Source organism: Falco biarmicus, chromosome 14, assembly GCF_023638135.1.
Source record: "Falco biarmicus isolate bFalBia1 chromosome 14, bFalBia1.pri, whole genome shotgun sequence".
Lineage (NCBI taxonomy): Eukaryota > Metazoa > Chordata > Aves > Falconiformes > Falconidae > Falco > Falco biarmicus.
In genome coordinates this window covers 19,956,067-19,968,369 of record NC_079301.1, presented here as the reverse complement: position 1 = coordinate 19,968,369, position 12,303 = coordinate 19,956,067, and the positions used below count along the sequence as shown (strand labels likewise).

General features: G+C 44.6%; 1 protein-coding gene across 4 annotated transcripts in view; it reads right to left on the bottom strand.

Moving 5' to 3' along the window:
• Positions 1–12,303, bottom strand: part of PAK3 (p21 (RAC1) activated kinase 3) — a 198,821-nt gene that overhangs the window by 35,688 nt on the left and 150,830 nt on the right. For all 4 annotated transcript variants that reach the window (XM_056359511.1, XM_056359514.1, XM_056359512.1 and 1 more), the window contains exon 2: positions 2,377–2,573. In XM_056359511.1, the coding sequence (XP_056215486.1) occupies positions 2,377–2,551 (175 nt within the window). In that variant the 5' untranslated portion in view covers positions 2,552–2,573. The remainder of the gene's footprint in view (positions 1–2,376; positions 2,574–12,303) is intronic.

The window sequence follows — 12,303 nt, the reverse complement described above, 5'->3', positions numbered from 1 at the left end:
AGCAAGACACTAATGCCTAAGTGGCTTGTTTCAACTGCAGAAGCACAGATAGGTCCCAGAGAGTCATCACAGCTTACCAAAACAGGGTTTTAAACAAAGAAGTGCTCAAACCCTAACTGAAACCTCTACATTCCAACAGGAGAGTGACTACGAAAGATTCCTGTTCCCTGAGCACAGCAGTCCCAGCATGCACCATTGCCATGGAGAGAACACACCGCAGCATATCCATCCTTGCATCCCTCCTGTCTGGCAAGCAAGTGAAAGACAAAGTTCCTGCAGGTTCAGACAGAAACACTCTGTCATGGTGTTTTCTTCATACTCTGTTCGCTAGTACCAGTGGTGGACTATTAATATAAAGTTGTGAGATGCTGCAAGCACTGCACCAGCCCAGAGCAGCCACATCAATCATCTTCAGCTTTATAAGCAGGACTCTCAAAAATGTGTCACAGTCTGTGAAGCACGTACAGGCCAGCTGATACTCTGACCCACAAACCAACCCTGAGATGAAGTGACCTGAAGGGGCTTGGCCAGCCAAGCTAAACTTCCTCCATTTATTATTCCACCCAACAAAGACCAAGCTGTAACCCTTAGCTTACCTTGCCTCACAGTCACATTTAAAATCATGGTACTTGTATGTTTCTTAAGATTGCTCTGACTGGTGTTAATTACATTTTTTATGTCACTGATCATTTCCAGGAGGGGTTGTTTCTGGATCTCCCCGTTTCTGCATGCACTTCACGCTGCACCTCCTACCGAAGAAACGTTCCCTCAGAGAGGCGTGATACCATCCTGCTGGCAGCCAGGGAAGAACTGATCCAAATCCTCCCAGGAATTAAACAAGCAGGGAGAGATTTTACTTTTGGCCTTTAAAAAGAATCAACTGAAAATTAGTTTTGCTCTGAGAAGGGGACATTTTGGGAAGCACTCTGCAGAGCAACCTTAGGCCAGGTCTGCCTGAGGAACGGGCCCATCCAGCCACAGCCTTCGCATGAGAGGAAGCATCAGGACTGCACCTGACCAGGGGAGGAATGGGGCTGGAATTGTGCCTCCTGCTGCCAGTGAGGAGTTCAGAATGCCAGACCCACCTCCAGCTGCTCCCGTGACCCATGGAAGAGGCTCACGAGCAGTGCCGGTGAGCTGGAGCTGCAAGGGAATGACCGCAGTTCCTTAGTTCTGAGCTCCACTTGGAGGAACAGTGACACACATTGAAGGCAGAATCCCCCTTAAAATGCAGCTGGATTTCATGCTGCTGGTCACAACCCTCTGAGCCCAGCATTTCAGCCAGTTTTCAGTCCACCTCGCTGTCAGCTTATCCAGATGGTACTTCATCGGTTTGACTGTGAGGATGCTATGGGAAGGTGCATTGAACTCCTTACTAAAGTAGGAACAACACGCTGCACTCCCTTCACCACCAAGCCTGTCATCTCGTGGTAGGAGGCTGTCAGTATGCCTCAGCATATACTCCCCTTCGTAAAGCTGTGCTGACTATTCCCAAACACATTCTTATCCTTCATGTGTGTGGAAATGGTTTCCACGAGGACTTGCTCCACTAGTTTCCCAAGGACCAAGGTGAGACTAACTGGCCCACAGTTCCCCAGATCCTCCTTCTTAAAGACAGAAGTGACATTTGCTGTCTTACAGACACCAGAAACATCCCCCAGTCACCATAACTTTTCAAAGATAATCAAGAGTGGCCTTGCAAAGACATCAGCTCCCTCAGCACTTGTGGGTGAAGCCCACCAGTTCCTACCGCATTACAAAAAAGATCTCTTCCCTGAATTCTGTAAATACACTAACTCAAACCAACTCCCTTCTGCACATGCATTTCAAAGAATGGGAACTGAAATGCTGTTTCCTGTACATTTAAAAGACTCTTGCTGTAACCACACCTAGCAGGTTTTAAACCAAGCCAATTCTGCATCCACTCTCACTGCAAAAGCAAAAAGCAAGAGCCTTGTTCCTGTTCCTGGAATGTAAGTGCATTTAAAACAACCCCCAGAGTGTCAGGCATGTTGCCTTTCATTTCTGCAAAGGTATTTTCAAAAGTACACCACCTCATCTCTGCTTTTACTGCAAATGCAAAGCAAAATCCAAAGGAAAGGATTCCCCAGCTCAACTATAAAGTTATTTTTAAAAGGCAAGTCCCACAATGTGTGCACGTTTTACTGGCTTTTCCAAGACAGCAAAGTAACTGACTGAACACCTCCTCCTCTTCTGAAACATGTTACTAGAGTATTTGGCACAGAAGGCTTTGGAAGGACTTTACCAGATTCTGCAGCTGAAACAGAAAGAAAACAGCGGCAGGAAGACGGCCACGACCAACCAACAGAAAGCAAACAGAGACGTAGCCACCCATTCACACTGCTGATACTTTACTTTTATCCCCTCCTCCTGGGAAGATGGAGCGAAGCCTGGCTTTCTTGTTCTTCTCCTCAGGGGCCATGGGGAGCGGTTTTGAACTGTGGTTTAGTGCTGAAGAATCGCGATTGTTGCTGTTCATTCTCAACGGTGGGGCTGGAGGTTTCTCTTCAATATCCAGACTATCGGACATCTTCAGCAGCCCTCACAGCCTCCTGCAAAAGCAGAACAGAAAGCATGCCTGTCAAGTAAGGATGCCAAGGCTGGGGTCCTGGGGAGGGAAGAGGGCAAGAAACGCCTTCTGGTGGAGTAAAGAAACCTCTCTATTAGACGTTTGCTCTGAATAAGGTTACCGCTGGTTGCTATAAATAAATGCAACAGCCAATTCCTAAAAATTACTGTATTACCAAAAAAAGAAAAGCTTTTTTTCTCTCCATTATAGCCTTTTTAAACCTTTATTTACAACTTTTCTCTTGCAGTTGTTTACAATCCGAATTTTCCTCTAAAATCAGACTTACAAAGGAAAATTTAAATGTTTTACTGAAACTACCTGGTATCGTAGTGAACCATTTTTATGATGTAAGAAACAAGGAGCATGTTGGGGGGATATGGACAGCCAGCAGAAAGATCTCTGTTCTCTTCCTGCTGTGTTCAGAGAGAGTTTAGACCTGGGACTGTGGGGCTTCAGAAGGAATGACCTTCCCCAAGGAAATTCTTTCAGAAGTACCAATGAAAAACTTTCTTGCACATAAAAGTAGAGCACGTGTTTGCTTTAAAATCCATCAAAACCTAAGAAAAATTATCACATCCTGAAAACAGTTAAAGTCTTCTCTTTTTGTCCTGCTACCACACAGGCCTGTCACCACAGGGTTGTTTGTGGCACAGCTTTGAGTAAGTGCAACCATAAAGTCCCACGTATGGTATATCAGCAAGGAGTGGATACGTATGATCTTTTGTTGACCACAAACAACATGGGTACTGACCTAAGGTGAAAAAAAGCAACCCAGAAATGGTTACAAAACTTTCATAAGCTGGGAAAACACCAGGCAGGTAAGACTTCTCAAATTCCTCATCTTTCTAGTGTATCTTAAATACTAAAATTCAAGTCTGGGTTAAGCAGCTGGTTTAAGAAACAAGCTCTTTCTTCAATTCAAATAAAAGTATAATAATAAAAAAATATGAAGCAACTTATGTTTTCCAGCTATGGAAATCGTAGGGGGTTTTTTTATTATTATTTTTTCAGAAGTATCAGCCAAACATGGTAACTGTCGCTTACGCAAAGAAGTCCTGAAGCTCAACTGGTAACAGCACTGCTGCTCTCACTTCAGTCAGGTAAAGCTGCCACGGCTGAGGGTTTTTGGGGTGTTTGGGTGGGTTTTGGGTGTTTTTTTTGTTGGTTTGTTTGTTGTTGTATTTAAAAAAAAGAACACCTGAGGTTAATGTTTTCAACAATTCCATTTATATTGATATAGCTGGAATTTTGCTAGGATTTCCAGCCAAAGTATTAATAGGGGATAATCAAATCCACATTGCTTTAACTGACAATACCCTCCACGTAAAAATGAAATGATGAACTGAAAAATTTAGAGATATTCACTGTAGACTGTTTTTCATGAAATAAGCATTTTAGCCTCTGTGATAATTTTTTAATTACTACACATAAACAATCACTTTTTATTACTTGACTTACATTTTTTCATTTAATCTAAATGAAATCCCACAATGCTAGGCTGAAATGCAAAGCATTTGCTCAGTGACGAGAACAATAAATGAAATATACCATCACATTTCTGTTTTGCACCGGTCCCTGGTTCCACAAAGTGCTGTTCCTGAACATCTGGCTGCTCAGGGACCCATCCCAGGGTCACGCAGCTGAAAACCCTAGCAACAGCCCCTTCCCTAGTATATACAGCATGAAGCCAGGATCCTGGAGATCTTGATTCACAAACATGAAATGAAAGGTGTTAGTGACCCCAGCTGTGCACCTCCACAGGGGAGCAGTATGTATGAGCACCCTTCCCAGCTGACTTCATCAACTGGTTTGTGTTAAATCACTGCTCTGAATTATTCTGGTCTATTTTGCCTGCAGCAAATTGGGGGCAGCTTGAACAATTGCTCCACCGATAGATTAACACAGTGTTCAGCAGCCAAAGAAGATGTCTATTTGTAGACTCGAGCCCTACATGAACTGCTAGACCTTCCCTACACCACGGAGTTGCCCACCTCCACCTGCATCCACAGGCGATGCTGAACCACAGGCAGCCACCGACCGGGCGTCATTCCCTAGAACTTTGCCTTCAGGCCCAGAAGCATGGGAAAGATCACGCGCTCTTAACTAATGAAGTCACGTGCTGGAGGCAGCTGTCAGACAGAATGATGTTTTTGTCATTTGGAACACCCCACCTGGGGAAGCACAGACGTGACCCTTCAGACCCCCGCCGTCGCCAGCACGTGCCCGGTCCCCACGAGAGGGTTTGGCCGACACAGCCTGGCTGTCCAGGTAGAGGTCGACTGGGAGACCTGCCCTGGAGATGACGGACATGGCCCACCCTCCCATGGAAGCACGTATGCCGGCAGTAACACGCTCCGTATCACCAAGGAATAGCTATCGCTGTGCCCAGGCTAGGGCTTGTGCTGATCTGACCTTCAAGTACAGACTGGCCTATTTGTCTAGAGAACTAAATGGTTTCAAACAGTTAACGTTACTGATCTCCATAATTTCTATCCTGAAATGCAAAAAGGTTTTCAGTAATGGGTGGGAGAAAAAAAAAAAAACCAAACACAACCAACCAAACAGTGATGAAAACTATTGTTTCGGTACCAGTGAGACCTACACGTGCCATACATGCTATCTCGGGGAAGGCGAAGCGCATGATGCCCAGGTATTCCTGCACAGGGAAGCAGGCGGGAGGTCCCAGGTCATGGAACCCAGCAGAGACACTGGGACACAGCTCCCTGTGCCTCCAGCAGTTCTCACAGACTGGGAGCTTCTGGCGACAGAGACCTTTATTTTCTCTTTAAGCCACCTACAAATGCTTTCCCAGTGCCAAGGCAGCCTTCACTCGCCCAGATCACCGGCCTGAGGCTGACCGCAGAAGCACCAAGGCACGTCTTCAGCTTGTTACCAAAAGCAAGATGGTTATTCTGCGAAGTCCATTACAGGGCACAAAGTTTCAGCTGTCCCTCAGAATGGGACAACTGCATCTGTCACTGCATCTATTTGTAAACAATGCCAGTTTGCTGAAACAGGTCCTCCCATGGGATTTCATTCCACAAAGAATACCATTAACGGTTTCTGGCCCAATTTGCCTATGATGTAATGATTTCCAAGATTTTGAAAGGAACACTATATTTTGTTCAGAGCTGTTTCAGGCTCAGTTTCAAGAACTGTACAAAGCTCTTTTATTCACTTCTAAACCAGAGGACAAAAAAAAAGAGGGGGGAAGATAGCCTAAAAAGGCTTAATGGTTGATATTAACTTTCTAAAGCTGATCTAAATGAAAACTAAAGCAAACCACAAGGCAATACACACCAAGGGCCTTAAAATTTACAGTTTTCCTGATCAGAGGCCATCTGCTCTTTCATTCATTCTAATTTTGAGAATTTCCATGTGCCACTGAATAATGTCAAAAGAACATTCCCTACCATGTTAAGACTTCAGATTTTAAGCGTTTTGCACCAAGTCACTCCAACCTTAATTTTGGGAAAACCTGTAATGAACAGAGAGCCAACAAGATATGTTCAGCTCAGAAACTTCTCAGGTTTACATTACAGAGAAGTGTCAACAGCATGACAGCCCAAGCTAAACCCTGTCCTGGGGCCAGGTTTTCCTGTCATAATAATAAGTCCTTGGTCCTGCTAGTCTTGTCCTGCATGGGACAACCCCATCCAAAACCAGCTTCTCTGTATTGGAAATGACTATGCCATACCTTCAGTCAAGCAGCCAAATTCTGGTGTTCTCTCTCCCTTTTTTTTTTTTTTTTTTTGGGGGGGGGGGGGGGGGGCAGGGGGTGGAGGGTCTTGTGTGCTTTTTAATAAAAGGGTATTGGTAAGATTGGAGTCAAAAGCCTGGACATTAGGAAGTAGTTTCTTTACAGAGAAGGTGGTCAAACAGTGGAACAAGCTCCCTAGAGAGGCAGTTGACACCCCAAGCCTGTCCCTGTTTAAGAGGCATTTGGACAACACCCTTAAACAGTATGCTTTTACTTTTGGTCACTCCTGAATTGATCAGGCAGTCGGATGAGATGATCACTGCAGGTCCCTTTCAACTGAAATATTGTATTCTATTCTAAAAGCTAATTATCTTGGTTTCTTATAAACGTGAGGTTCACTGAGAATTTCATTCTTTGGAGATTACCTTTCAAAACAAAATGCTTTCACTGCTCCCATCATCTGACAAACCAGTAAGCATGCATTGAAGCACTCCACAAAAAAAGAAACTCAGCAAAACAGTGTATTTGGCCTCCTGATTGTAAGACGGGAGTTGTACCCTTTTTTCCATACCCAGAAGCAATAGCTACTGCCTCATTAAGAACTCTTCAGTGTTGCAGCAGCACCAGTTCCTGCCTCCCAGGAATAATTTCTGCTGGCTCATCCCCTTCACGCACCTCTTGTTCATACAGACACAAGTCTCTCCACCCAAAACACACTGGTTTCATGAGTTTTTGCTATGCCTCCTGGCAGGCTCCCAGGCAGCCTTGCTCCCTGTAACGTCTACACTCAACATGCAAGGTGCTGTTGATTGCATTCTTCCCTGGAAAGAAATGGTCACAAAACTTCCATTTCTTAGGTGCAAGGTGAGTTCCCAAGTCTCTGACTTCATGCTGACTAAGTTTCTACGCAGTGCTTCAAGAAGCATGTCATCCACTGAAGACCTTCTCCCGGAGAACCTACTGAAAGCAAACCCCTCAAGATGACAAAAAACCCCCATCCAACTCCCACCTGTATCAGAATTGCAAATTCTAGCAGTAACAATGCTTAAGTAACATAGTCCATGCCCAAAAGACGGCAAAATCCACAGGACTAACTGAAGGGTAGGGCGCAGTTCCAGGGTCTTGAAGCTAATATTCCACAGGCTCTGCAAGCCCAGGGTGACAGCGTGAGCACCGGTTTACACTCCTGTCACATTTTTTACACTCTTCCTGCAGCCCTGAGCACTAGAGACTCCTTTTGAAAAAGCAGAACTGAGATTGCAGAATAATTCTGCAACAGAGATGAGGTCCTGCTAAGTCCTGCATGCAGACATTGGGAAACCTGCGCCCCACTGCTGAGTGCTGCTGCAATCCAGCTAGCTACCAGAGCACTTCACCATGGCACACCAGAGCTATGGGAGCCACCCAGGCTGTCAGCAGGGACAGCTCTTGGAAGAGGCTAACCTGTGCTCACCAAGAAGACAGAGTGCACAATCAGCAGGATTTTCCTCATCTCAGTCTGCAAAGATCCCATTAGTGCAACCAAGGCAGTGCTGGTAGCCCTTTAAGAGGCAATTCCTAATATAATAGCGTGTGTGCAACAAAGAGGACAGACACCCAACAACCACCTACTTCCAAAGAAAATTCCTTTCAATGCCCATTGGCTTTAAGGAAGCATTTAAAGAAACTGACTGTTGTATCAAAATACAAAAGTGTATTTGACTGTGTTAGCTAGGGCTTCACAGCCAAGTGGCAAAAGCTGAAATTAAATTCTCAGCCAGGCCAGTCGCTTCCACTCAACTATTACGGGGTTACAGAAGACGATCCAACGTCCCTTCCCCCCATCTCTTCCAATCACCAGTTTTGTTAAGTGTAAAGACAAACACTGACTTCAAATACACGGCATTCAGCTTCTCCATGACTCAATTCCCCCTTTGCAAAAGCTTGTCTTATAATATTTTTATATCTAGTTCTTGCCAAGCTGGGGAGAGGAAAGGAAGGAAGATGCTTGAAGCACCAAAATGTCTTCAAAACAACACACACAGAAAATTGGTTCAATTCAGTGCAAGTTCAGAGCAGAATCTCATGCTGGGCCTTTATCCCAGTAAGCTCTTCACCCCTGTGTATCTGGGGAATACTGTTTGTAGATAGATCTTGAATAGCTTTCTTAGGTTGGTCACGTTATTTCAAAGTCTGCACCATTCAGACATAACTGGTTCCAATTAAGACTCACAACGAGTATCCTGTTTGCAGAGACACTGGTGTTCATTTTCAAAGCCTCAGAGATACTATTGCAGCTTGTGATGCAGCAAAACTGTCTCTAAGATCCCCTGACTGGAAGGAGCCATGCCAAATTTCAGGCAGTTGCTTTGCAAACGTAACTTGAAGATGCAATGCTCGCTCTTTGTTTATAAATATACTTCCTGCAAAAAGATATTTTATTACTTAGTTATACAGGCTAAATTCTGCTCCCAGTGATACCCATCCATTTCCAAGAAATCAATGGTGATGTAACTGAGAAGGATTCTCTCTAGATATTGAGTACTGAGACACTCTGTTAAGTACTACCTGAAAGTATTTATACAGTACTTCCCAGCTCAGCTGCCGATGTAGAAAAGCAGATACAGTTGTTCTGCATGTTTACTTGCAGTTTTCGTAAAACTTCATTTGAAAAAGCAGCTTGCTAGTTGTACAGGATGGATGCAGTCACAGTTTCACTGCTTACATGACAGATGTTCACCGCCTTCTCTGCAAAACTTAACTAAGTTACACAATACTGACACCTTTTTGATAATAAAAGGCCCATATTCAGATTCAGCTGAAGCAGAGGGCACTCAGGGTCGGTCCATCATAGCTCCAGGGCAGTCTGTGCCCTGCTGCTTCCACCCCTGGCTTTGGTGGGCTGGGGGTGGGTGCGTGGGGCTGGCTCTGCCAGGTAGGACAGATGCAGCCAGGGTGCCCCAGTGCCTTCGGGAGCAAAGATGTCTTTCTGGGACCTCCCCCGCATGTGCGTGTTGCAAACCCACCATTGCATCCCTTCTTTATACAACCCTGAAAAAAGGGAGCATTCACACGAACTACAGAAGGAATTATAAATCTAGAAGCCCTAACAGTAACGCTTCACTTTCATACAAGTGTCTCAAAGCACAATACAAACATTTGCCAATTAAACCTCCCCATTCCCCTCACAGGCAGGTAAACATGCTCTGAGCTGAACCAATTATTCAAACTGAGTAATTTCTTTGATGAATGTACTCTCTTTTTCTGTTTGCAAACACCCTGTAAGTAGCTTATGATTTCCTCCAATATATTCATTTATTCAGAAGTTATCCTCTGAAACTTGCTACAAGTAACTTCTGGCCTCTGAACTAGCTGTTCACAAGCAGCTCCCTGTGCCCAATGGGTATTCTGAATTCAGGCTGTATCCGCGCAAAACTACCTGGGGTCACAAGTGCTTGCAACTGTTTGTTTTCTGACATGGGATAAACAAGCTTCTGTTAGTAAAACTCTTAATGCTGTGATTCCCAAGTGACTTACTGATTTAAAATTCACTCTTGACAGTGTACTTGCAGCGATAGCGTCAAAAAATGAATACAGAAGGGATGCAAATGCAACAGCTGTGAATTTAATGGTTTTCACCAAATATTTCTTCGAACCTAAATTACTGTGTCCTCTGTCTGGACCTTAGGAGTCACCCAGTTAAATTGCTAAGAGCTGGGAATGGACTGAAGCAGTGGAGAGCTTGTCACAACTGATGAAAGTAACCTGCAAACCTATTCCCCTCCCCGCTTAATTTACATTTGACAGCATTTTTCAGTAAATGGTCTTCAAGGATCTCCCCTCTTCAAACTTAGTCTACCTATCTACCTACCTTTCTTTCCACAACTCTTTCAACTCTTTCTCTGCAAACCACCAATGCAGCCACAGGCACCGCTTTACAAAACACATCTGACTTTCATCTCACAACACCCTTCAGCCCACCTGCTTCAAGCACCTCTTCCCACACAGTACGGTGCTGCTGCTCTGCAGGCTCCCAGCATCCAGTACGAGCTCCCACTACAAAAGCTTCATGACTCCTCACATAGCTTCGCTCTTCCAAGTGCAACAAGTAATGGGACGTGCCCCAGTTTTAACAAAACACTTCTCACTTTCCCTCTCTGTACAAAGCCACGGCTTTTCGGGCTGAGATGCCAAAAAGCAAAACACAAGACTATTTTTGCATCACTAAAGCCAGCGATGTTTCAAGTTAGGTGTGTATGTAAGGGCTGTGCTTAACCAGTGCTTAACGTACGAGGTAACATGAACAAGGATGCTGAGGCTTCAGCAAAGCTGCAAGACACCGTGAAAGAAACCCCTGGAGAGGGTCCCTCTCTGCCCCGCTGGGACGGGGCTGAGCCCTACAGCACACTCCTAGCCAACATATTTTCTTTGTGGGTGTTTTTCAATTACACCAAAACAAAAGCAATCTGTTCAAACTGTGCTCATGCCGAGATCCTGGCCACTTACTAAACCACTTGAGCTTTGGGATGCTTACATGACCTGGGAGGGGGAGAAGTGTGTGTACAGAGGGTGTGGGGCAGTTTTCCGCATGAAACCTTGTCCAGGCACTCAGTAATTAAACCTTGTAACAGCACAGCGAGGAAAGGAAGTATACTCCTACCGGCTACATTAAGGGAGCACCTCGCAGCACCGCAGCATCAGAAGATGGCCTGCAAAGTGCTTGTAAAGCCACCCAGTGTAGCAAACACGCAAATCAAAAGTGGAAAGGAGAAGTACGGGTAGTAAGTGCATGGTCAAAGCTTGGCTGCCAGGAAAGCCCCTGTGGTAACCCTATGCCAGGCAGCCTCTTGGTCATTATTATTTTAAAAACATTAACGGTATATGGATTTTAAGAATTAAGAACCACACTTCCAGGTAACTACATTTTGATAGGAAAAGTGACTTAAATTCACATGAGAGGTATGGACACATCATACCCTTGGGAAGAGCCACCGACACCTCCACCCAATCCCAAACAGCTACATTGGTATTTCTGTCATTGTTTTAAACATCATGGTTTGAAACAAAAAGGTTGTGCTCTAAGCTGCTGAATTTGGAGATACTCTTAGACTGCCAGAGCAATGGACACCCCAGAAGGAGCTAAAAGCAGAAAAAGTGATGGACACCAAAATGAGTGGAAGCTCCCAGAACTATCTCCATGATGCCACAGCATTTTCTTTTCTTTTTTTCTGTTTCTTCTAATGTAATGGGAAATGCTTCCCTGTGACTGATAAGAAATAATGAGAAAGTACCAGAGAAGGCATTCATATGCAAGAGGAAAACCCCAAAAAATCTTACCACTCCCTGTTTTGCTTTTTATTTACACAGCTGAAGGGCTCCACAAAGCTGAAAAGGATGTCTCATCATCAGCTATGCCTATCAGATATCCCACGTTCCACAGGACTGCATCCCTTGCCCTCATCCACACATAAAAGCATCTCTGTGAAATGAAGTGCAGATTTAAACCACTGCAGATAGACTGAAATAATTCTCCATATGGACTTTATTATTTCTAGTTCAGACCTTAAGCCTCAGGTTCACTTTTGTTCTCTAGGAGTCAAATGTAAACCAAAAGCTGCTTACTGGAGACACCAACATGGCAACTCCAGCAATGAAAGATTCATGACCTTAATTTGGATTAAAAATAGTCAAGACAAACTGTTTGAGTTTGCAACTTTAAGGCAATCCTGAAGCAGTGTCCAAGAACAGGTAAGAGACGCCAGCCCCTACTGCAAGCTACAGATGGAGACAAACAAGTCACTTGCTCTGACTTAATGAGTCCTTTGAGCATGGCAACAAAGCCTGCCCATGCCCTTTCCTTCTTGCATCCCAAAAGTGATTTAAATGCTTTCTAACTGACAATCAAAATGGACAGTCACTGATCCCAACAGAACTGACAGGCAGTAATCCTTGGGCCTGCAGTAAGGCTCTGTAACCCGCGTTGCTGGATTTTTTGCAGGTTCAGGCTAAACACTTGTTGCTTCACTTAGTTGGC